This window comes from Melopsittacus undulatus, chromosome 1 (genome assembly GCF_012275295.1).
Source record: "Melopsittacus undulatus isolate bMelUnd1 chromosome 1, bMelUnd1.mat.Z, whole genome shotgun sequence".
In the NCBI taxonomy this organism is placed as follows: domain Eukaryota; kingdom Metazoa; phylum Chordata; class Aves; order Psittaciformes; family Psittaculidae; genus Melopsittacus; species Melopsittacus undulatus.
Window position 1 is genome coordinate 23,989,323 of NC_047527.1, and position 24,684 is coordinate 24,014,006.

Genomic DNA, 24,684 nt, shown 5'->3' on the forward strand with positions numbered 1-24,684 from the left:
ACACCTGTCTGTCACTGTACAGCAGAGCCATCGTGGCTGTGCTGCACTCTGCAGCAGCTCCAAACCCCATCACAGCAAGGGAACAGAACAGAGATTCTTCGCGGCAAGCACGCTGGCTACCCGATGAGTCACGGGAGCCAGTGCTGGCAAGAGGCCGGCTGCAAGCACAAACAAGTAGCTCAGATTTCATCAAATGAAAGGCAGAAAACAGCCAAGAGACCTTCTAATATGTACTACAACAATTTGCTGCTAGGGGGGGATGGGAGAAATCAGTACTTCAGCTCCTTCCCAGCTCTATCTGCTAACAGAACCAGGCATTCTATAGGTCCAGGGACTACAAGAAAATAAAAATCACAATACAAGCCATAATCTGCTTCCACTTGAACATCAACAACTCTGATAACCACTGTTTCGCTTGCATTAAAAGATTAGTTAAAGTATATCCCTCGGGTGAAAGCCCCAAATAAATACAACCTTTCTGCATGCCATTTTCATAATCTGCACATCAGAGAAGAGACCTTAAATGCCCTGCTGCAAACTCAACACACATTAATTCACTCACGCCTTTTATTCAACTTTATCTGAAACTGAGTAACAGTGCTTGACCCTCACCAATTACTCATTAGCTACAGGAAATTCAACTGCATGAAGCCTGAAAACAGTCTAATTTGTATCTTAAGATAACAATGGCAGTTTAGGTGCGGATGCTAAAATTAGTAGGTTTCAATTAAACTTTCTGAAGAGAGACTTTTCCCTTTCCTTTAATATTACCAGCAAAAGAAAGTACTAGTAACAAGTGAGCAAATGTGAACTTATTTCTCCAATATAGCATCTTCTACAATGCAGAAGCTGAGTGCAGAGCCTTGCAAGAGAGACACTGCAGACACTGCTGCTGGTTTCATTCCATTAGATTTGGAAAGCTTATAAAAAAAAAGGCAGGTTAGGCCTACTACAACCAATGAAAGTACATCACATACACCAAGACTGACCGCATTTAATCACTATTTTAAGATCTTAGGAGAACACAAATTCCAAGAAACGTATTAAGTTAGCCTTCAGTTTGGTACCATGAGAAGTCTTGCCTCCAGCAGTGGTTTGATAGGGTCCAGAGCCGAGACCTGCAGCACTGTGGCTGAGTTGCTCAGCACCCTGCCCTGTGTGAAGGGTCTTCCAGTCTCTTCCAATGGCCCAGCTGACACTACTACAAAAAAAGCCAAGCTCCACAACATGCTTGGTCACCCTTGTTTTAAACAGATACCAAAGTGTGCAAGTGGCTTCTAAATACATAACTACATTTATTTCCAATTTGGTCTCCAGTCTCCTTGTGTATGCTCACACTCACCATTAATTAAACCCTCCAGACAGTGAATAAATTTGCTGCTAAAATACTTACAAGATAAAAACCAGCCGCCCTATTTGGGCACCCTTGAAAGCCCACAGTTGAAGAAAATTAAACACATAGGCTTGAGGCTATACCATATATTTGTAAATAAAATAATTTGAAAGAACAAGATTACAAAGTATGAAACAAGCCCTTTCAGGAATTTAAGTACAAGAGAAGTCACTGTTAAGTCCATTTTGTAAAGTTTTAAACTAATATCACTGAGGGATAGGAGCAATACCATAAAACACCTTTTTTAATGCTTTCTCAAAAAGCTTGGACCACATACATCAGTTTCAGATGTCAACTCCCACACATACAAGTTGGTTTGGTTACAGCTTCAGGGATCAGTGTGGCACAGTGCAAGTTTCATTCACAGATAAAAAGATATTTGAAGTAGGTACAAGAACATCCTGCAAAATATAGGATATGATCTCTCAGCAACCCTCTTCCCACCCCCTAGAAAGTGCTGAAAAGTAAGCCCAATATATAGAAACACAGGAAAAGTACACAGAGATAGACCCTTTAACAAGACAAGTTAATATCTGACAGCTTAAGAAACAATTGCACATTGAAGAAAATAACTGTTAGTCATCAGAAGGTCTGTATCAGAGAGGTTTGTACTTTGATTCTGTATAAAAACTTAGGCTTACAAGTCTAATTCCTGAAATATAAATATTGAGAGGTACAAAAAGTAAGCACTATTATCCGGAAGTGCCTTCTCAGAATAGCCCATTTTCCCCTGCTGGAAGTCACCATTCCCTCATCTTTCAAGGAATAAGTGAAGGTAACTCCTCATTTCAGCTACTTTTTTCAGTATATACAATTGTTTATTGCTTCTCTGGCAATTTTACAGTCTTCCCCACCCCTAGCTTTCCCCTTTTTATGTTTATTTCAAAGTAGATCAAGTACTCTTCAGTGCTTTTAAAAAAGCTTACATTTAGAAACTGCCCAAGCTAAAAATACTAATGCAGTTTTCACCTGAAGCAATGTCCTGCAGAGTGCCTCCCTAAAGATGCTAAGTGCATCTTCAGCTACCAGAAATCTCAGACAGATACAGCTCTGAAGTGCTCGGCTCTTTTTTATATATAGACTGAGATTTACAGCATACAGAGAGGGAGACTAGTGCAATATGCAGCATTGATTGTTTATTCAATAAATATTTAACCCAATTATTGCCAACCAAGGCAAACAGTGCAGAAATTGTCATTCAGAGATATAAAAGTGTAACTTTTTATAAAGTCAGTTGTACATTCATACAACTATTTCAAAGAGGTCTTTCTGCTTCAAAATTGACACTACCATTATAAAAATATAGGAACATAGTATTTGGGGGTTTAACATGTCTTTGCAAATCTAACTTTGACATTTATATGGGAACATGACATTTCTGTATACAAGAACTTATTAAAAATAAAAAATGAATATTATCACAGAGATATTTTCTGCACTGATGACTTCATTACAGTTCTTAAATACATCTTTCTTGGTCCTGGGTATACATTTAGAATGAAATAACAAGCATCTTACATTTATCCTGAGGTCAGCTGTGTAAAAAGGAAAGCCAATTTTTATAAGAATACCTGCAGGCTTTTCGTTCAAAATAACAAGGCTCTTTCTAAACAAGCCAATAAAATTCCTGGGGCATGGGGGGAAACCTGACCCTCTCCTCAATGTTTTAAGAAACAATTTATTATTATTTTGGGAGCTATTTCCAAAAATATATAGGCTATCACATCCAAATGCTCTGTCACCCAGCTAAAATTTCAGAATGCATTTGCCAAATCTGAAACTTAGAAACTGCTCTGAAAATGAAACATAGAAATCCCCATGAAGAGCCACCCTAAGCTTCTCATCTCAAGATCCTGACCTGCAATACAACTCCTGTTAGGAGAACCCCACTGCAACCTGTGGGAATCAATGGAGTCTTGGGGTCTGCCTGCACAGGTGAGGCTGAGTGATTTGAGTCTTCATCACCCACCACTGGGTACAGTTATGACCTTGTCAAAGCTCCACTTTGAACACAGCAGTTATTTTCAATAGCACCAACAATCTCTCAGATATAAGCATCAGGCAAATACAGACAAGACAATAAATGTGTTTCTTCCTGAATCAGCACAACTGGTACAAGGCACTGCTTGGCATAGGAAGTCATAAATAAGAGCAAAACAAGACAATTTCCAAGTTTTGTGACATTTAAGATTGTATGTTATGTCATATTTCAATTCATTACATACCGTGGTTAGAAAAACACAAGATGGTCTAAGGGATCAACCAAAACATCACTGTTCCATGCATGCTTAGTTTTCCTCTCCATATCGGGGAAAAAAAATCCCACTTAACAACACAGCAATATGAAGCATTAGGAAGTATGGGTTGTTAAATTAAGAACGTACATTTTATTCTCCAATCTTCCACAAAAGTCTAACCTAGACACAGCTCAAGTATAAGTTGGAAAATATTCTGATAACATTTGCAACAGCCTATCCCTGCAGAGGAGTGAAAAACCTATTGTCTAGAGAATTCATAGATTGAGGCACATTGCAATTGAAGATATTCAGGCATGTTTTATGGCTAGAACAGGATTTTTTTCTGAGGAACCTCACAACAGACTTCCCCAAAAGCAGCTCCATATGGTTTGAAACAAATTGCAACACATGGGAAAAAAACATCTGGTCCTCAGTCGCTACTGTCTTCATCCTCATCATCATCAGATACATCATTCAGAGATGATTTAGGTGACTGGCTGTAGGAGTCTGATCTAGTGGACTGGCAAGCAGTCATCTCCCCAGTAGAAAGAAGATCATAGCAGAAGTCGCAAATCCGCACAGGCTTGGAGGACTGGCTTGGGAGCAGGAACCTCTTTTCAGAGCAAGGCCCACACACAACAAAGCCACACTTGCGACAGTGGTGACGACGGTTGACGGGTGTGAATTTTGCTTTCTGACAGCGCATGCACACAGTGGCTTCCGAGTCCGGTACCCAGACAGCCGCATGTTCATTGCTAGGAGTCTTCCCACTTTTGGAAAGCAGATCAGAAACACACTTATTAATGTGGTTCATCCACTCAGACTTCTCCGTAGCAGTGGCAGCATAAACCGCAAAAGACTTTGTTGGTGTTTTGATAAGCCACCCATTCCGTAAGTCTCCCTCATCCTGGATGGAATCAATAGTGACATTTTCCAGTGGGATTATGTGCTGTTTATTGTATTTCTTCTTCTGGATGACTATATTGCCATAAACAAGAATGTCATTGAACAGGAAGAACTGCCTTGCTTTCGGCTTCTTCCTACACAGCTTTGTTAGTACTCCCTCTCCGATCAGAACACGACCAGGAATAGTCAGGGGTTGACCAGCTGCTCCAAAGCAGTTTTCCACTATACTTATTCTTCTAGTGTTTGCCTCACTGTTTGCCAAGCGATCCACCATCTTTCACAAGTATCCTAAAATCAGAAAAACAGAAGTTTGTTAATTAGAACAGGATAGATTCAACAGCGCCTTCCCCAAGGAAGGTACCAACCCTGCATTTCTTAAAATACCTCACAGACCCTGCTGGCTCAGAAGCACTGACTTGGGCTGGATTTAAATCAGTATTAACACCTAAGAATTTTTAGCAACAGATTAGTCTTTTATTCTTTAAAGCAAAAATGTTCCATCCAGCTGACAGCTATCTTTATCACACAGACAGCACCTACAGCACTGCACTTGAGAGCCTCTGGCAACAGATGAGAGGTTTTCTCTCCTGTAACATTACTGGTTTAATGTCATATTTCTCCATATGTTCTATATATCCTTCTGCACCTACTCTGGATGGCAAAAGAAAGTATCATCCATCATTCTAAATTCTAATGACGAAAACATCAACTTAACTGAGTAGTTTGGAGATTCATGTTAGCATTGACACAACAAACAAAAAATGTACAACTGGTACTCACATAGGAAACCACCAGAGCCAAGCTCAGTATTGCTCTTTTTTCAGTATGCAAACCTTAAAGCATAGGCCCCAGCCTGCAGCCCCCACCACCTCCTTTCATGAAAAACTCTCTGAGCAGAGAGCATGTCATGGTTGGTGGACCATCATGCGCTTGCTACTACTGCCTTTTTGCAGGAGCCCCAGTCTCTCAATCCCCACATACTCAAACCACATCTGCATCCACTATGAGGAGGTGATGTACAGAGGTAGACCAGCACACAGGACAACCCACATAGCTCACTACTGCTCCCAAGAAACACTAAGCCATCTGCACCAGCTGAAAGTCTAGGCACATTTTAGGAAGTACTGATGAACCAAAGAGTACATATGCTCCAGTTACAGATTAAAACCACCCCTCACCATTCCCTAAGTAGCAAGTAAGATTTTCCTCTTACAAGGGTAAGATTGCTAAGGCATCCAGCAGGGAACTGAAAATAAGAAGTCACTATAGTGATTCACACCTCAGCAAACCACTCTTTTGCCTTTTACCCTAGGGCTTCCCAGGCAGAAGTCAAGCAAAGGAAACTCCTGCCAGATCTGGTCCACAAGCTACTCCTGAGTACAGCCATGAACCTGAACCACGAACTTAAGAGAGCGAAGAGACAGCTGGCAGAGACAAATACTAAGGACAGACCTCCCAGCACACAGAAGACAGCTCCACTGTGCCTTCCTTTCCAGCTACTGCAGGGCTGATGCTCACAGCACCATTTGGTACAGCCACTGCTTTGAACAGGCCTGAAGCAGAGCAAAGTAGAAAATACTCCAGTGCCTACTACCTGTGCTTCCCAACACAATCCCAGTTTGAGAAGTCCTCAACAACCACCTACCTTTTCTTTTAGATTCACACTGCCCCACCAATAAAGCATCAGTCTGTAACTGAGATGAAACTGAGCTGAAACAAGGCTCAGAACTGATGCTGCTGAAGACTCTCTGCTCTGCCATAGCCTGATCCAGTCAATCTTTCTCTGAATCACAGCTCAGATACTCCCTTACAAAACAGGGATAGAAATCTGGTGGCAGAAAAACCTCTCATGAGGCTTTATCTAAATAAATATGTTAAACGTGCTTACACAAATCCACATGGCCAATGTTAAGTGTGACTAAAAGGCAGTTACTGCTCTGAGTTTAATTAGTTCCACACTAAAACAGTCTGACATGAGGGCTTGCTCAGATACAACTAAACTGACCTTTTTTTAAGCTCTGCACACAACATCACCTTGTATCAAAGTCTGACACTGAAGACAGGAGAATCTATTAAAGACATTACATATTATCCAGCACTACTTTCAAATTTTGTGCCTTACAGTATTACTTAACTGTGCGTGAGTGAAAAAAAATAAAACCAGTTTTATGTTTAGTGGAATTACAAAACCACCAAATTGGAAATTATTTTGATCTGCAGAAAGTCAAGACAAAACACAAACTGTCTTCTAAAAATGGTTCAAGAGATTTAATTGTGCTGCATCAAGGTACACAGACAAGTACACCTATGCTATTTCTACCAGGTATCAGTCAAAATAAAACCAGTCTGACCTCCACTGCTCTGTCCAGTGGCTTGCCACTTGATCAATTACAAAATATTTTCTTAACAGTAAGCTTAAGTCATCTTTGCTGCAAAATATTTTGTTCTTTAATCAGAACAAAAATTACTACTGATTATTCACCTGTGGACTGAAATGCTTCTCATTTATCTCTAGAGATAAGACTGGAAGTCCAAGTAGAATTTAAATAAATAAACAAAACCCTGTTATTTCCATCTCTTTCACCTGCTCTACTTTTCTGAATCATTACTCTTGTCAAAGCTCTTGAAGCTTTGTCCATCACTCCCTTTGAAAGAGGCTCACAAGTGAACAGTAAACTAAAACCCTAAATCCTTCCACAACAAACAGCATAAATCAGGATCATTACAGAAGGAAACAAAGAACCACATCAGCTATCAGCCTCCCTCCCTGCTCTCCTGTGCCAGTACAGAAGTTACACAGTGAATTAAATCAGAGCTGCTCATCAGCTGAGTTTTGACGAGCTCTGAGTGAACTCATCAATTGAGTTTTAGGGCTCAGGTTGGCAAGATAGCCGCAGTGGAGGGGCATCATGGAGGGATGGGAAGGAAGGTGCTTAGATAGGTCCTGAATAGAAAGGACATTGGCTTAAACTGATCAGTAAACAGAAGTAATTACAGTCCTAGGCTCAAAACTCAAACTTCAGGTGCTTGGCTGCCAAAGCCCAGGATTTGGACTGAGGGTTATTGTCATTAACTGCCAAATAACCATTCCCATCTGACAACATACTCACAATAAACAGCCTTTGCAAGTGCCAAAGCTGAGCCTACAGCTGCTTGGGACTTGGAAAGCAAGGCATCTGTGACAGAGTCAGACTGAAGTTATTTAGTAATACCATGTTCCCTGCGAAGTAGGGAAGGAAACCAGTCAGCAGAGTGCAAAGGGGACAGACCAGAATAATACACTTTTCTGCAGGTATAAATCAATATGCACTACTTCTAAGCTTACACTTTTATATGAATTATCTGCAAATGACAAGAAGTTCAATTCTTTTGCTTGTCAACAAGGAGGAACTCCCCCTGCCTCCCCCTCCACCAAAAAAAATTACCCACAGTCATACTGATCATTTTTAGCAAAGCAAGTTCTTGGTGTGAAGTTACAGCAACCTGTAGGAAGCACTGGCTGCTCCACAACTCCAACTCAGCTCTCTGCACTCACTCCCTGCCAATAAACAGCAAACTGCTCAAGGTCACCATGAACGCTTTCAAAATACAAGTCACTGGGAGAAGAAAAAGGGGGAGAAAAGGCTAAAAGGTTTTAATTAACTGTCCTCTAGGATGATCTAAGAGAAAACAACTCTAACCAGGATCATTTAGTAATCATAATGGCCTGAAACCAAGACACATGACTCCAGAGCTTGTACTGAAGACTGTACTTCCAGCTTGTTGAAAATGATCACTTACTGGAAAATGATCACTTACTGGACTTAAAGCAAAAATCTGGGGCAAGTACAGGACTATTAGGAAAGACAAAATAATCACATCTCTTCTACACTGAAACTTTTGTCTGGAACAACCAACAAACTCTCACCTATCAGCCTCAATTAATGTTGCAAAAGCCACAGACTGCTGATGGATTATTCCACCTTTCCAGGGCATGAGTTGTATTTTCCTGCACTAATAGATTAGACTTTATAAAATGAGCACTCTGACATCTTTCTCAAGGTTCTAGAGAACTAAATATTAAAAATCCATCTGAAATTATATGCACGCTAATGCTCATCCATTTTCACCTGCCTATTCTGAGAAAAGAAGGATGTCTAGAAACAGATAATTAGAAACTACTTCAAAAGCATAATGATTAAAAATAATAATAAAACATGGAAAAAAGATCAGGAACACAAAAGAGAAGCCATCCCTAAGTCACAAGAAAAAGCTAAAGTTACAAGAAGAGGTGCAGCTCTTCTCATCAGGAGCTGTTACATTAAAATACTGTCTGGACACACAAAGGAACAGTCAAGCCCAAGATGTAACTGATAACCTTACATAGCTTTTGGACTGTGACAAGTCTTTTAGAATTACAAACTTTTCTTAAAGCACATTCAGATATATTCTAAAAGATAAAGGATCTGGGACAAACTGGGTGGCAATATCCACCTCTCAGCCAGCTAAAACTTTTTTGAGGTTTCTACTGTAGACCACTATAAGAAGCAGTTACTGGATTACGGTCCTCAAGATGCAGAATCTAAAGACCTGATCAAACAAAGCAAGTCCCAAGTGATGGCACATTGCTGAAAACATGCCTCAAATCTTCCCAGAAGTGAGTGGAGTGAGGAATAAAGCAGAACCATGGTCTTCAAAAATTACATACTACACAGTTTTACTTCAGAGAAAGTGGGAGCACCTTATATATATTTTTGGTTTATGGATGTTATGAAGTAAAAACCCTCAAACTTATTGTTCAGACTTTTAGCAGGTTTGATTCCAGTTTCACAATTTTTGCATATAAACTAACAAAGGTCCCCAGGCCCCTATGCAAAAAGAGACTCCATTTGGCTATAGGGGGCATTAGTCCATCACATCAGATGCATTTTCTGTGTCCAGACTGCAGTGTAGTACAAGCTGCTAGTTAAAGCATCACAAAAAATAAATCACCTTGCAAGAAAAATTAGCTACACAGGGCTGCACAGTGAGCAGGGTTTAGCAGCCTTTCCAAATAAACAAACCTCAACTCTCAAAATGCTGCAATAACTTCAGTTTGTCCTCCTCCCCACACACATGCTCTCATTAAGCCCATTTCATGGTGAAAATGATGGTCAAAGACTTTCATCTCTGCAGTGTAATATGCTATTTAAAGGCGACAAAGTATTTCATGACACAGAAAGCCCCAGCTCCCATACCATATGCAGAACTGTTTTAACACTAAGCTATTTCTAGTTTTACCCACAAGAAGTTTCTACAGAAGTAACAATTCTGTTATCAAGTTATCAAGAGCTTCTTGTTCCCCTCTTTCACTCGTTTTACATTTGTACCTGTTGGTGAGAAGCATCATCCTCAAAGTGAGCAAACGTAGATGTTAGTGAAACCTCTGCAGAGCTAACAAGTTACCCACTTACCTAAAACACCACCCCTGCTGAGGAAGTCACATATTTACTATAGTTGTTAACATTCCAGGCTTCTGCAGCAGGAAAATAATTCTGTTATGGTTGCTATGCACTGACAAGTCATTTCCCACATAATTGTTTCTTTTTGCTACTGTATCCTGGTCACCAAACTGACAGTCTCCCAGGACTCAATGTTTTACAGGTCTTTCTCAAAATAGGTGAATGTTTCTTTTAATGCTAGCTCTGCTTCTGATAACAAGGCCAGACTAAACGGCACAGCTGCAGATGTAGACAGTAAGGAGTCAACTGAAACTCAAGCAACTCTGACTGACATCATTACACCTAACTCAGCACTAGAAAAGTTTCCTACTACTACATTAGCACTGTAGCAGATGGCATGATTACCACAGAGCAGAACTACAGATAACACAAAGGTGCTGGAGGGGAGAAATCAGATAGAAAAAGCTACTATAGCATAGTGATGGCAGACTGTATACAGCTCAGCACAAGTACACTTCCTCACACCAGCCCAGTGCATGCTATCATCACAACCAGCACTCCCTTTAGACTGTAGGACAGGCACAGAAGTTCTAAACAGAAGGGGCAAGGGACACACCTGACTTCCCAAGTTTCTTCAGCAATACAGCAGAACCATCACTCCACTACATTTTGACCTGAGCAAGAACAAATCCTGTCCAGTTCACAGACCCCGCTAACAAATATTAATTAACAAGCACCTAAATTTTAGCATTATTTTAATTCAACACTCCTTCAAGGGAGGGAAGTGCTACTGGCCTTGCTGCAATTGCTAGTTCATCTATCAGCAGCTGTACAATTAGCAATTAGGCTGCTAACTATTACATTTAACATACTGCATTAATAAAAACCAGGCAGGCTAGGTGTCTCCGAGCCATGGTATCAAGATGCAGGCAGCTCATCCATTACTACATACATTCACAATTAAGGTGACAGCTTTAAAGGAAAAAGTGTAAAAGCTCAGAACCAACCACACAGAGGCCCATCCAGCCCTAAAGCAGCAGCAGATCCTGGACACTTCCAACCCAGATTTAGTAACACGAGTCCAGTTAAAAAAAATAAATAAAAAAGGATCTGGTCACACCATTAGACTGGATGAAATGAGATGCAGATACTGTTACAGTGAAGCAAGTGTAGAGAACAGAAAAGAACACTCAGAAACAGAGGAATACAAAAGGAATAAAGAAAGAAAACATAGAACATTTTTCTAAACGAAAGCACATGATATCCTGCCGTGCAATAAGCTCCTAAATAATTATCCAGTTGTACAGAACACTGGTTCTTACACCTGCATTTGCACATACAGACTGCACATCAACAACTATGTTCCACCATGTACATTCAAATTAATCCATTTTCCTCCTTGCTTAAAGGTAATGTACATTTCACAACAAAAACCTCCGTTTAGAGTCACTTAAAAGGCAAAGGTTATATGATGGCTGAAGTAGAACTGAATCTTGGTTTATTATATTTAATTACACAAGTTAAACATACACAAAAGGTACAGAAGATCAGTACAACTTTTACAGAACAGAAACAAACTGTAAATCTAGGACAGTCAAATACTATCAGCAGACCAGATGTTTAACATTAACTCAATGACTGCTTTGTAAGATACTTCATCTTTTGGATCTACAGAGGAACTCTCCTTACAAACAGTTCATCAGGCAGAATCAGTCACTCAGTACAGAGTTATGTATTTTTTTAGTTAATAGGCTTCAAGTAAGTGATAAACATAATCACAGACTCATTCAGCTTTCCTCTTGCACTTTGTTTATGGAAGGAGGACAAGCTAATTTAACTTACAGTTGAATAAACACAAACAATTCAGTTACCCAGAACACCCATACATCCCTCTGATTTAAAGTTTTGTCTGAACTGGTATTATCACCACCTTTTGTGGACAAACTTTCAGCTATGAAGGCATCTTAGTACCATAATATAGTACTCTAATCTCTATTAATATTAGATGTATTGCTCTTAAGAGCAACACTTGACTTTCTGCACCATTGCCAAGTAAAACAGTGTAAATTTCTGAAGTGCAATCTGTTTAAGGAAGCTTATCAATGCCTAGTGCTTTGAAAATAGCTTTAGTGTGGTAAAATTGCAGAACTAAACACACACAGAGTAGATATACTTCAGTTTCCAATACAGGTCAGAAGAGAAACCAACATAAATTTTAAATCTTACTATAGCCTCACTAGATTCACCTCCTACACAGCCTCCTTCAACACATACAGAGAAGGATGATGCCATCACTTGTCCTGGATGCTTCACTGTGTCATCTTTGTTGGCAAAATTAAGTTTTCTATACACTTAGATCTGATTAGTTGTAATCAGAACCCAAGCACACAAGTCAGCACTACCTGTCAAGGACCACAAAGGCAATAACAAGAGCTGGATTAAAGATGACACAGAAATAGTAGCAAGAGATATTTAATTGAATCTTATGTCTATCATACAACATGTAGAATAAAATATTGAGGAAAATTAAGTTGTTAGTATCCATTAATGCATTTATAAATTCATTTATATTTCATTCCATTACAGTTAAATACATCTGTTATAATTAACTGTAAGGGTTTTATTTATTATTTTTATCATATATATCCAACATTCACCAGTTGCTTTTTACAAACTGGTGAAAAGACAAATTTGACCATAAAGTTAAATGAAATTAAAAGAAATTTCACCCCAAAAATATGTTATGTTGAGAGGAGATAAGAGTTTGACAAATGTTTTCTAAAGGTCTTTACTACTGCTAAAAGCTGACATGACACAGCAAATAAATGCCAATAGTGTGCTGGAGCTGGCTGGCCTGGATGCTATTTAAAACATCAGATGACAACAACTGCCAGTTAAAGAGAAATACAGCCTTCTAACAAGCAGCTCTCCAAGAATCCTCTTCACAGAAAGTATTTCCCCAAGTGCTGTATTTAACAAACTGTCTTGCTGTCAGTACTGGAGTGAGCTGGTGAGGAAGACACAGAGGATAACCCTGATGGTATCTAAAAGATACAAGTATCAAGAATGACAAAAAGCTACATCACAATACTGTAAAGAAATAATAAGGACCAAGAGATTAAAGAGACTGTATCAAGGTAGAAATGACAACAGGAAAGGAGGCAAGAAGATTCTTTTGAAGTTTTTCAACATAGTCTTTATCCACAATTACTTTTGACTAAGGTGGCTACTGGCTGAAGCATTCAAAAAGGTACCAGCAACAGGACAGAAACCAATTTGATTTACAGACACAAAAAATAAATCAAAAAATTACCTTTTCCTCGAGGCAACATATTCTATTGCCTCTTTGCACCATTTTTCACACCCTTATTGATTACTGACATTTATTAAAGTCAAAAAGGCAGCAAGATAAAACACCAGGAAAAGGATGGTGGCAATACCAAGGCTGCTTTGTACCATTCTAAGGAAGCAAAAATGCTTGTGGTATCTCTGTTGTCAAACACTATAGAGAAAACACTATAAGCATCTATTAATACTACACTAGGAGGAAAGCAGAACAGATGATATTGTGGACCTCTCTCAAGTCTCATTTCTATGATTCTCAGTGCAATGTTTTCTACATGAATATGATTTTTGTTTTTTCTTCCTCCATTGTGAAGACATGGCTTCCTGCATTTCACAAGGCTGTGGAGCAATGGCTGTGGTGTGGGGAAACACAGATGAGCTCACTCCTTTACTGGTATATCCAGTACAGACCAGCAGTCTTAACCTTTCATTTGTTTCAGCCTGTTGGCTAATGTTCTGGCATCAGCCAGAGACTGGCAGAAATCATGATGGAAATATGTTAACAGCATCAATCTTCCTTTGTGCTGCAGGACCTGTGAATACTCTGCCTTGCCAGTACTTCAGAAATCTTTATATTATTTCTCAGTCCAGAATTTAGTCATGTGCAAATCCATCACAATAGCAAATGTCAGATGTCATCATAAACCTACAATTACCATAACAACCCAGACAGATCTGTTCAGGTTTTGTTTCTAAACTGCTACAAACAACTGTCACCAAGTCTAGTCCCCCCTCTTCTTGAAGCTACAAGATTGACACCCCTATTTTAACTGCCTACCACCTTACAGTTTAGTAATTCTTTCAATACATTACAGTTAATTTTTGTATACTCTCATTTCCTACTTACAAGGAAGAATTGCCATCCCATCTTAATTGACTAGTTATGTAAGAATCACTCATAGAATACAAATGATTCTAAATTAAGAACAAAGACACAAAAAAAAAACCCACAAAAATGCCTTTATTATCGAACCTGCATGGCAAGTGCATTACTTTCCAAATTTGCAATAGCCATTACCAAACTGAGCTAGGAATGCCTTGAAAGGCCAGTTCCATGTTGGGGATGGAGATCATTTCTAGGCAGATCTTTGAAGATGTGTGACCTTGTATTCCCCAACCCACACAGAAGCTAGTTTGGGTACAGAAAACTATTTTTAGCAAAAGACTAGCTGTTTTGCCAAGCAGCATATGCATTAGCACAGCAAGAGCAGAGCAATGCTAGTTTACCATCCAGGACATTCTGCTGCAGTTAGCATGCTGCCCGAGCTACTGTATGTAGGCAAAACCATCCACGTTCTGCACATCAGTGTCTCACAACGTTTGGTATTTAACACAATAAACCTCAGCTAGAAGGAGAGTACCAATTTAACCTGCTTGTAAACAGAAAGACAAGCTCCCACATCCTGAAGGAGTTGTAATGCTCCATAATCACAGAGGAGGCCAAAGACAAACAAAGACATGCGGAAGCAGGCTGCCCCACCAGACAAGCTGGGCCAGTTCACAGCCAGCCCTGCACCAAGGGTAAGAGAAACCACCTTGGCTGTAATGCCACATGCAGCAATGCCAGCACCCCTGCTCTAAGCAAAGAACGTGGCACCCATTAATGAGACACAGAGATCCAGAACTGTCAAGTTTCAAAGCTGTTCCCTCCTGCTTGGCAGTAATAGAATACATGGAGGATGGAAACTCATGCAGCACTAAAGGCTTGGCACCACAAGGAAGTATGTTACCACGAGAGTCACAATCTACTATACCAGCTGAAAGTGGTTATTTTTATCTCCTGTTCCCAGTTTCACTGGAAGAAGTCCCCAAATGCATCTTAGGAGAGAAGAGGCTTCACTACAGAACCCTAGGTGCAGCACTCTTGTAAGAGATCCAGCTTTTATATTAAATCAGCTGCTTATTACCACTGTCAAGCTTCTATTTATAATAAACCATAGTGACAGATACTGGTTTTGTCTGCTGGCATGAGAGGGACAGAGCTGCTGCTGGAAAGAAGTTCTTCTCCCACCTGGTAATCAAGGGCTGGAGCAACAAAGTAACTTCCTTAACTTGTTTCATCTCCACCTCCTTACCCATCTACGGACAATCTGAGCACTCCCCAAGCACTGATACAGGCTTACATAGCTCTGAACAGTACTGCCAGTGCAACTGGTGCCATTTAAATAAGAAAATTCTGACTACCTTTCAAGATGTGAAAGGGGAGGTAGCCAGCATGTGCATGTGGAAAGCAGGTAATGACTAGGATTAAAGGAATTTAAAAAACAGCACAAAACCCCACAGCACACAGCCACACAACCCTGAAAGCTTGAGCTCTGCAAACTGAGGTGAACAGGCAGGCCTGACCCACCACAGACAGTGCTTCCGATTTGACACCAATCTGCCAAAGCACATAGAGCAAGATCCAGGCAACTATGGGTATATCAAGTACTCCCAGCTGTCAGCATACTCAAATAGCCAGAAGTAGAAAGACAGGTTTTGTATGCTTGCATATATACAAACTATATATTTATAAACTATAAACACACACGAGCAATTTTAAATTAATCAACAAACAATGAACTGAAAAAAGCCCAATACTCAGATCAAATCTTTGCTGTCATGGGAAAATACACCCTAGCATTTTGACCTGCCATTTGCATGTATTAGGAGCATTACCAGTGGTTAGCTTAGCCTCTGGTGTTAGCAAACTGCATCTTTCACCTTAGCCAAAGCACTGGGAACATACACCAGAATGTGGTTTCAAAACCAGCTTCTGCAGATCTTGAGCCCAAAAGAGTTGAGGTTCCATACGAAGCTCTCCACAGCTCCGAGTAGCTAAAGGCCATCAGAAGAATAGCAGACAACAAACCAACACCTTAGAAATGTGCCAGAAGAGTCAAGGGCAGAGGCCTGGGACCCTGCTCCAGCTCAAGAAGCTCCAGCAGACACGAATCCCACATGCCAAGTCAGTGCCTAAAAAAAAAAATACATCACTCAATCAGGCTGCAATACCAAACACTGGAACACATTTTTCTGTTTACAGTTTATGTTTTCTACTCCAATTATTTAGCTGTTTGAAGAGTCTCCCCTAGCCAATGTTAGTTTCCAGTTTGGCAGCACTTTCCTACCCCTCCCTTCCAGGCCTGACAGGCATTGCGTATGCCCTTCCCATCCGATATGCTGCCTGCAAAGGAACAGCTTCACTGCTGACAGCCCATTTCAGCAGCACTGGGCACCCATCTGGGCTTGCAAATAATGTAACATGCACAAATACTACTACACTTGACATGAAATGGACATGGGGTGAGGGACATGAAAACCCAAAGAGATCTAACCAATTTTAGAGCAAGCTAGATACTACTTTCATTCTTGCCAACGCAGCATAGTGAAGAGAATCCACAGCATCAACATACTCTTTAAATCTTGAAACAGACTTAATTTAATTCTTTCAGGGAAGGGACACAGCATCATTAGATCCAGATACAGCTGTCCTAAATAAAAAACAAAAACAAAGCATTGCTAAATCCATCTTGCAAGCAGGCTCTCCAAAACGAGACCGGTTGTGTGGTTTGTTGTTACGGATTATTGCATTTAGAGCACACATGAAGGTAACTTGCCAACAGCTAGCTAGACCATCTCCCCATCAGCATGAAAAAGAAGATTTAGTCTTCAATAGTATTTGCCAGGATCCCTCTTGCAGAATCTTTAACCTACAAGTAGAGAACGCTTATAGAAGCATTACAAATGAGTATCTCTTATAGAATCATAGAATAATTTGGTCAAAGATCATCTAGTCCAACCCCTCTGAAAAGAGCACGGACAGCTTCAGCTAGATCAGGTTGCCCAGTACCACATCCAGCCTGGCCTTGAATGTCTCCAGGGATGGTGCATCCTGAAATGAACAAGGCAACCTGTTCCAGTATTTTTACCATCTTCATTGTAAAGAGTTTTCCCCACACATCCAGCCTGAGCCTCCTCCTCTTTTATTTTAAAACCATCAGCCCTCATCCTATTGCAACAGGCCCAGCTAAAAAGTCTCTCCATCTTTCTTATATGCCCCTTTTAAGAACTAAAAGCCACAATAAGGTCTCCCTGGAGTCTTCTCCAGGCTGAACTTTCTTAGCCTTTTCTCACAGGAAAGGTGATCCACCCCTCCGATTTTTGTGGCCCTTCTCTGGACCAGCTCCAACAGGTCCATTTCTTTCCTGTGCTGAGGACTCCAGAGCTGGATGTAGTACTCCAGGTCAGGTCCCAGCAGAGCAGAAGGGCAGAATCACATCCCTTGACCTGCTGACCATGCTCCTTTAGATATAGCCCAAGATGCACTTGGCTTTCTGGGCTGCAAGTGCACACTGCCATGTTCATATCCAAACTTTCATCCACTGGTACCCCCAAGTCCTTCTCTTCAGGACTGCTCTCAATCCCTTCATCCCTCAGTCTGTACTGATACCAGGGTTGCCTCAACCCAGGTGTAGGACCTTGCACTTGGCCCCCCTGAACCTCATGAGGTTTGCCTAGGCCCACCCCTTGAGCCTGTCCAAGTCTTTCTGGATAGCTTCCTATCCCTCAGGCGTGTCACCTGCACCACTCAGCCTGGCATCATTATTCACAAATATACACTAAAACCAGCACCACCCAGATTTCAGAACACCTTCATATTTTCACACTTGAAAGCTACCAGAACATCTCCATGTTCAAAAAAGCTTCATGAAGTTAACAGAATTCTATTTTCCCTTTCTTCATTAATGCATACTAATGACATGCCTGAATTCATTCACTGGATTATGTCTTTTTACGGTGCACAGGTACCTAAACCAGCCAGTGTTAGGGAAAAAAAAAAGAAAAAAAGTTTTCTGTTTTAAATTGTCTTTAGTTCACTACTATAACCATATACTGAACATCAACACTCTAATAAGGACCAGACTATAGGTAACTGATTATAGCATGAACAAGCTATGAGTCACCAAGTAGTCAACGCTAGGCAAGAGCTATTAATTACCTACAAATATTTGCAACACAAAAGGAATTTGCTGTTTTAAAATACAGCTAGCTAAATGCAAAGTTTTCCCATGCGGTCTCAGTTTACAAGCACAGCAGCATAACCACATCAGCACTATCTCATTTTTATCACATCAGTATTATTTCCCCATGCATGTGTCCTTTAAGTTCACATATCCTGTTGTTATAGGAAGAGAAGATTCACAATGAAGAGGTTTCTTTTACCAGCTCACTATTTCCAAGCATTTCCACAAAACTAAACAAAACACAAGCCAAGTAATAACACCCAAACTTCTCTTCTGACCAGGTGCAGTCACCTCAACTTGCTGCCGCTCTTAAGTAAGTTCAGAAATCTCCACTTCGGGGGGCAAACCTAATGCTGCTTTACACTGCAGAAACCCTTTCAGGAGGCGAGGCAGCTGGCCACTACCTAACATGGTCAGGCAAAGCACTGCTGCAAGCACATTTTCTGTATTACAGCAGGAAAACCAGAATATTCAGACATACTTAGCTCCTTAAGTTTCTAACCCCTTACAAAAAAAAAAAAAGAGTCAAGCAATTTCTACCACTAGTTTACCAGCACGAACAGACTAAGGGCACATATGGCAGGCTGCAGGGATTCTTTTTGCTACCATTTAAACCTCCTGAAACAAGTTGCTTAAATCAGTACCAAAAAAACGTCTCGGGCCCCAGTAGCCATGTGCACAGCAGGACTGCCATCAGGCTGCAACCTCCAGCACAGCAGAAACGAGGGGCTGACACACAGCTTGGGGCTTGGAATCAAACCACATGTTGTGATTTTCAGGAAGCTTGACAACACTGAAGTGCTGCAATCATGGACCTGTCACTGTCACCCGCAGCAATATTTAAAATGCATTTATCCAGCAATTTAAAATACATAAGCCAATAAGCCAAGTGTTGAATTGCTCCTTCTTGAGAAAGGGACATAAGCCCTTTTTATAATAAATGCCTAGTGAAAGACAAAGGTCAAAAAAACCCAACATCTGACAGCCATTGTCAACAGCTAAAAGGAAAGCTTTAACAATAGTAAACTTTGTCAATCTCCAGTATAACCAGCTTTTCATCCTGAACCTGTGTGTTAAAAGGGCAGTTCATGTGCCTCCATGGTGCTAATAACCTAGATCAGAATGGGAGGGGGGGAAGAGGGGAGAGATAAAAAAAAATAACAAAACCAAAATCTCACTGTCACAGACAGCTTTCAGAACAAAAGTGCACTAAAAATCAGCCTCAGAAGTTTTACATTACTGAGAATTCACAGCTAAGTTAGGAGAGATTTAAAGCAGAAGAGGGGAGGGAAAAAAAACCAAAGGAGTCATTTCCTGAAACAACCCCATAATCAGAGCAGCTTACTGTAGGTGGCCTTCCTGGGAAATGCACTCACTGGCCTTTTTGCCTTTTACTGCTTGTCAAATGTGTTTGATGCATTTTAAAGTTACAGAGAAAGCACTTGGAGTACAGACATTAGAGCACTCAGCACAACCCAGTCCTCCGAGTGCAATAAACAGCATCCGGAATACCGCAGGGGCTCGTGCTCCACCTGAGTCCCATCCAAAAGGCCATTTTCCTTTGCTCCCAGGCCCTTACTGTATAGCAAAGATGACACGATCTAGATGAAACCTTGAGAACTGCACAAAGGTCTGCACTTGAGTTAACCTGCATAGCAAACTGTTTTGAGAAAGATCCTGTCTGACAACCTAAACAGCAGTGTGCATGGTGCACTCTTTAATATTTATTTGCATTAACAAATTATGCATAAACTTTAGAAATGTAAATGTCAAAGAACATGCTGTAGCTTTTCCTTTTGCAGAAGGCATGCTAAGTACTTAAAAGTAAAACAATTACCTGTAGATAATATATACTAAAGGTACAAGAGGTACCTAGTGAAAACTAAAGCTGCTGACGGCAAGATCGGATACATCTAGCAACCTCCCTGAATCTGTTTGAATCAGTATAGCTTCTCAACGCATTGCATCTCACCACAGTAACTAACTGCTTGCATGCTGTCTTACATTCAGGAACAGGAGATGGAGGAGATATAGAGAGAATATTCCTCTATTTGAAATCCTTTATTTTCGATTGTTTTTTCTCCATTTACACTTGTAAAAAATGCCCAAATCCTGGTATATTACATACACAATATGCTTAACACTGTTTTGCTGTAAAACATAATAATGCAAAGAGGAAAAAAAAAAGCCACTCCCAAATATTATTTGAATCCTTAAATTACTTACAATCACTAACAGGGTAAAAAAAAAAAACAACACATAAAGCATCATTATGTCCAAGGTGGCTGCACTCTTGCCTGTAACTTTAAAATCTAAAGTAAACATATGAGCACATTTTTGACTATGTAGTATTAAAGTGGTAGCCTGAAAAACATGAAGTACTCTTCTGTTCAATAACACTTCTGCACAACAATGTTTGTTTTCCTAAACGGAGAATCTCAGTCCTGTAACTCTCCATCAAGCCACTTCTCATGTGAGCAAGCTCGTTTATTTCAACACTACTACTCATGTGGCTCAGTTTGCAGGACTCTACTTGCCAATACAGCTTTCATCACATCTTACAGCTTATGACAACAACAATATTATCTGTAGCATGGTAAACATGTTCCACCACACCTACCTACAGAGTAGCTTTTTACTCCCCTCAACCGTAAAGGCAAGTCCTCTGATAAATCATGACAACCAAAGGTATTCTACAAACCTGGATAGGGAGAAAGTTTTACCTATACAGTTCTATTTCAAAAGCCTGTTTTTTTTACCTTATATATTTTCTTTCAGAATAATGTACAGATAATCAAACTTCTATCAAATTACTGAATTAATCCCTGAAAGCAGTAAAATATACAGGCATCATCTATAATTTTTAAAAATTACATAAATAGAAAAGTAAGTTTTGCATTAACAGAGTTTGGAATAAGCCACAAATGTACCTTTAGAACTTTAAGCAGTACAGAATAAGATTTAATTTCTTAATAAAAATCAAGAAGTCAACTTTCTTACCTACCAACATCTAAGAAATGTATCCATCGCTAACAATGGGGTTTCCTTACTTGACATCACTGCTAACAAATCGTTTTTAGGAACAAAAACTTGCATGCCGTTTTTTTTCTTGACCACTACTTCCAACATTTTATCTAATAGACACACATTTTAACATTATATGTTCAAGTATGAAAAACTTTAACTCTCCCTCACCTATATGCCACACTTTGACCCTCAGCTTTCACTGTAACACCTCTAGCCCTTTCTGGTGAAGACAAGTCACCAAAAATGCTGCAAGTGTTAAGAAAGGCAGTGTTTGTACCCTGCACTCACTTGGCTCTTGGAAAGGAAAATGAGATGTGCCAAGCTCTGTCATATCATGCCTCACCTGAAACTGCAGTTCCATCTCTCTTTACTGCTCTGAAATCTTCCCCCATCCACTAATCCTAAGAGTGAAACCTAAGTCACTGTGTTGTTTGAATTAAACAACCATTTTACTGATTATATTTTCTGCAAACTAAAGCACTTCAGGATATTACAGGGCAGATCTTCTATTAGGTCCAGGGATGTACATAATACCAGAGTTAAGCCTTAGACCACAATGTAAAGGAAACAGAACACAGCTCTTGCTAAAGAATTATTTCATCACTTTATCTAGGGAAAACTTGCTTCTAGGTGAAAAGACACTACTCTGTCTTCTTCTAGAGAATAAGAGAAAGCTGATCCAGCTTCTCCAGCTCCAAATTCCTACTCACCCATTTTCATTTAGCATTTAAGACTCTTTATGTGTGTTTCTATGCAGAGCAAAGCTCACTCCAAAAGGCACGTGGCTGATTTGCATTCAGAAGCGAGAATCCAGGACTCAGGCTCACAACACTCCACTTTCACTGCTGTTTTAGCATTAGCAGCACAGCACTAAAACACTTAGGAAAATGTTATTTAACAAACTGAGCTGATACACATGACATTAACTACACAGGATTCTTATTTCTCATTCAATTAATCAACACTATTTAGATTATATAGGTTAAAAGCAAGAACATTGCTTTCTGGTATAAAGAACCAATTCCTTTCTGCATGTTGATGACTGCTTACAAAGCAAATAATTCATAGGGCTTAAGCACTGATTACACTGTCATCTTTAAAAACTTCTTTCAGGTAGCCATCCCTAAAACAACTTAATATACAAGTCTTGGAAGCTCTCTAGTTCTGGAAAGAGGAAACGGCAATCTCAGTTCTGAAACCGATCCTAGTGCTGTGGGTTTGATTTTAGACGCACTTTGCCTACTGCATTAACCTCATCCAAACTTAAGCTGTTACGCACACTGCAGCCTTGGATGTAAAGTATGTCAAAGAAGCATCAAAACCTACAGTAACTACTCAGCACACTGGACCCCAAGTTAGGACTTCACGATGCTTCTGGAACCACTCAATTCAACCCAAATCCAGACAAAAGAGTCCTCTGAGATATAACAGGTCGGTTTGGTTATCAGCACTCACTGCACTACCGCTCGACGTCAAAACTTGCGCGGCAGCAGTTCCACTGCGCGGGGACAAAGCCGGTACCCGACCGCGCTGCTCCGCCCGCTCTCCCAGCGCTCCCTTGCCAAGACAAGCAGTTTTGCCATTTATAAACATCGCTGTCTGTGCACACAGGACTTCAAAAGAGGCGAGAGGAAAACCATGTGGCTGTGTTTTCCTGAGCCGCTTTCAGGCAACAGCCACATATGTCCTCAGCAGAGCAGTCACGCTCCTCTCCAAAATAACCGAGTTTCACAGAAAAACACCCCAGCACCTCACGCCGCTCGCAGCCGCTCCACTCGCGGTTCCGCTGCTCTCTTTGCACAACAGCACCAAGACTGTGCAGGGGTTTCGCTCCGAGTAGGGCACGGCGAGCAGAGCTCTCCCGTCGGAGGGCTGCGCCGCGGGGCCGCCAGGGAAGGAAGCGCCCTCCGCCCCAGCCCGACGCGTCCCGTCCCTCCACCCCAGCAAACGGCCGCCGCCCGGGCCTCAGCGCCGGTCACGAGTTGGGCAGTTTCGGGCACTTACGTAACACGGCGGGGCCGCTGTTGTTTCCCCCCGAGGTCCTTCCCCAGACCCCGAAACTCCCCAACACCCTGGGACACCCCAGCGCCAACCGCCGCCCCTCTCCTCCACGGATCCTCCCTCCCGGCGGCGGGAAGCAGCAATACCACCGCGGGTGGGCGGCTGGGAGCGCCCCAACGGGACAGCCCCGCACGACAGCCGCCAGCGGAGCTCGGCGCCGCCTCCCGCCGGGGGAGCTCATTCCCCACCAGGCAATCCCCGGCTCCCAACATGGCCGCGAAAAATCGGCCGGAGCCCGGCGGGGAATTGCTCCGCGTGGAAAGTTTCCCTCTCCGTTCCCGACCGGCCCCAGCTGCCGAACCAGCCGGGACACAACCGATACCGCACTGCTCACCCAGCGCCCTCCACTCCGGCTGTCGCACCAGCGCCCGGCCGCCACCCTCTCCCCACCCCACCACGGTCATACACCCCACCGGCGGGGGACGGGCTCCGGGATACCGCCCGCGCGGGGCGGGGCCGCCGCCATCTTGGGAGGAGCCGGGCGGCGGGAAGGGCTGAGGTGGTTCCACAGCGGGCGGTTGAGCGGTGATCCGGGCCTGAGGAGCTGCCCGGCCCGTGAGTGGCACCTCGTGGTTGAGGAACTGTGAGGACACGAGAGAGTTACCTCAGGGTTTTTGTTGAAATCCCCACATTCCAATTCTTTCTATACCATCCCGGTTCCATGGTTTGTGTCCATGGCTCCAAGCACTCTCTCCCAGAAGTAAATAAGGATGGTCATGTTTTCCATTACCTATTTCTACACAGAACACATAAGTGAGTTGTTAACATTGAATCACAGAATCATCTGGGTTGGAAAAAACCTTTAAGATCATGGAGCTCAGTCTTTACCCCAGGACTGCAAAGACCACCACTGAACCATGTCAGTGTTTCAGTTTTAATAGTTTCTGATCAGCTTGGAGAAACCATGGCAGGTCTGCCAGCACAGCTCCCACTAGAAGCTGCTGGAACCATCAACACAAGGAGCCCCTTCCCTACTTTCCATTACAGTTTTTAGCATCTATGCATCAAGTCATCCAGAGTAGAGTTTTCCAGATCTGTCTGGTTGATCAGTAGCTGATATGGCCCTTCTAAGATTCCCAGGCCCTGATGGCTGCTACCGGAGCGGGAGCATGGCTGGGGTGTTTGGGGAGCTGTGGAGCAGGAGGGAAGGAGGCACAGCTCCCCTGTTTCAGTGTTAGCACCATGCACTGCTCTGTACTGCTCTAGTGCCAAAGTTTGTGCTCTGGAAAATGGCCTGAGGTGCTTTTTCTTAAGACAGTTTCACTTACATGCAATATAGCAGGGTTTCA

The 24,684-nt window shown here is 41.6% G+C and overlaps 1 protein-coding gene across 1 annotated transcript; it reads right to left on the reverse strand.

The window, feature by feature from the left end:
- Positions 1-1,464: 1,464 nt before the first annotated feature.
- Positions 1,465-23,800, reverse strand: PLEKHF2 (pleckstrin homology and FYVE domain containing 2). The gene is made up of 3 exons (XM_005150873.3): positions 23,730-23,800; positions 16,159-16,256; positions 1,465-4,824 (listed from the first exon to the last, which is right to left on the reverse strand). Exon 3 carries the CDS (start codon positions 4,808-4,810, stop codon positions 4,061-4,063), a length of 750 nt encoding a protein of 249 aa, XP_005150930.1. The 5' UTR covers positions 4,811-4,824; positions 16,159-16,256; positions 23,730-23,800; the 3' UTR covers positions 1,465-4,060.
- Between the last annotated feature and the right edge of the window lie 884 nt (positions 23,801-24,684).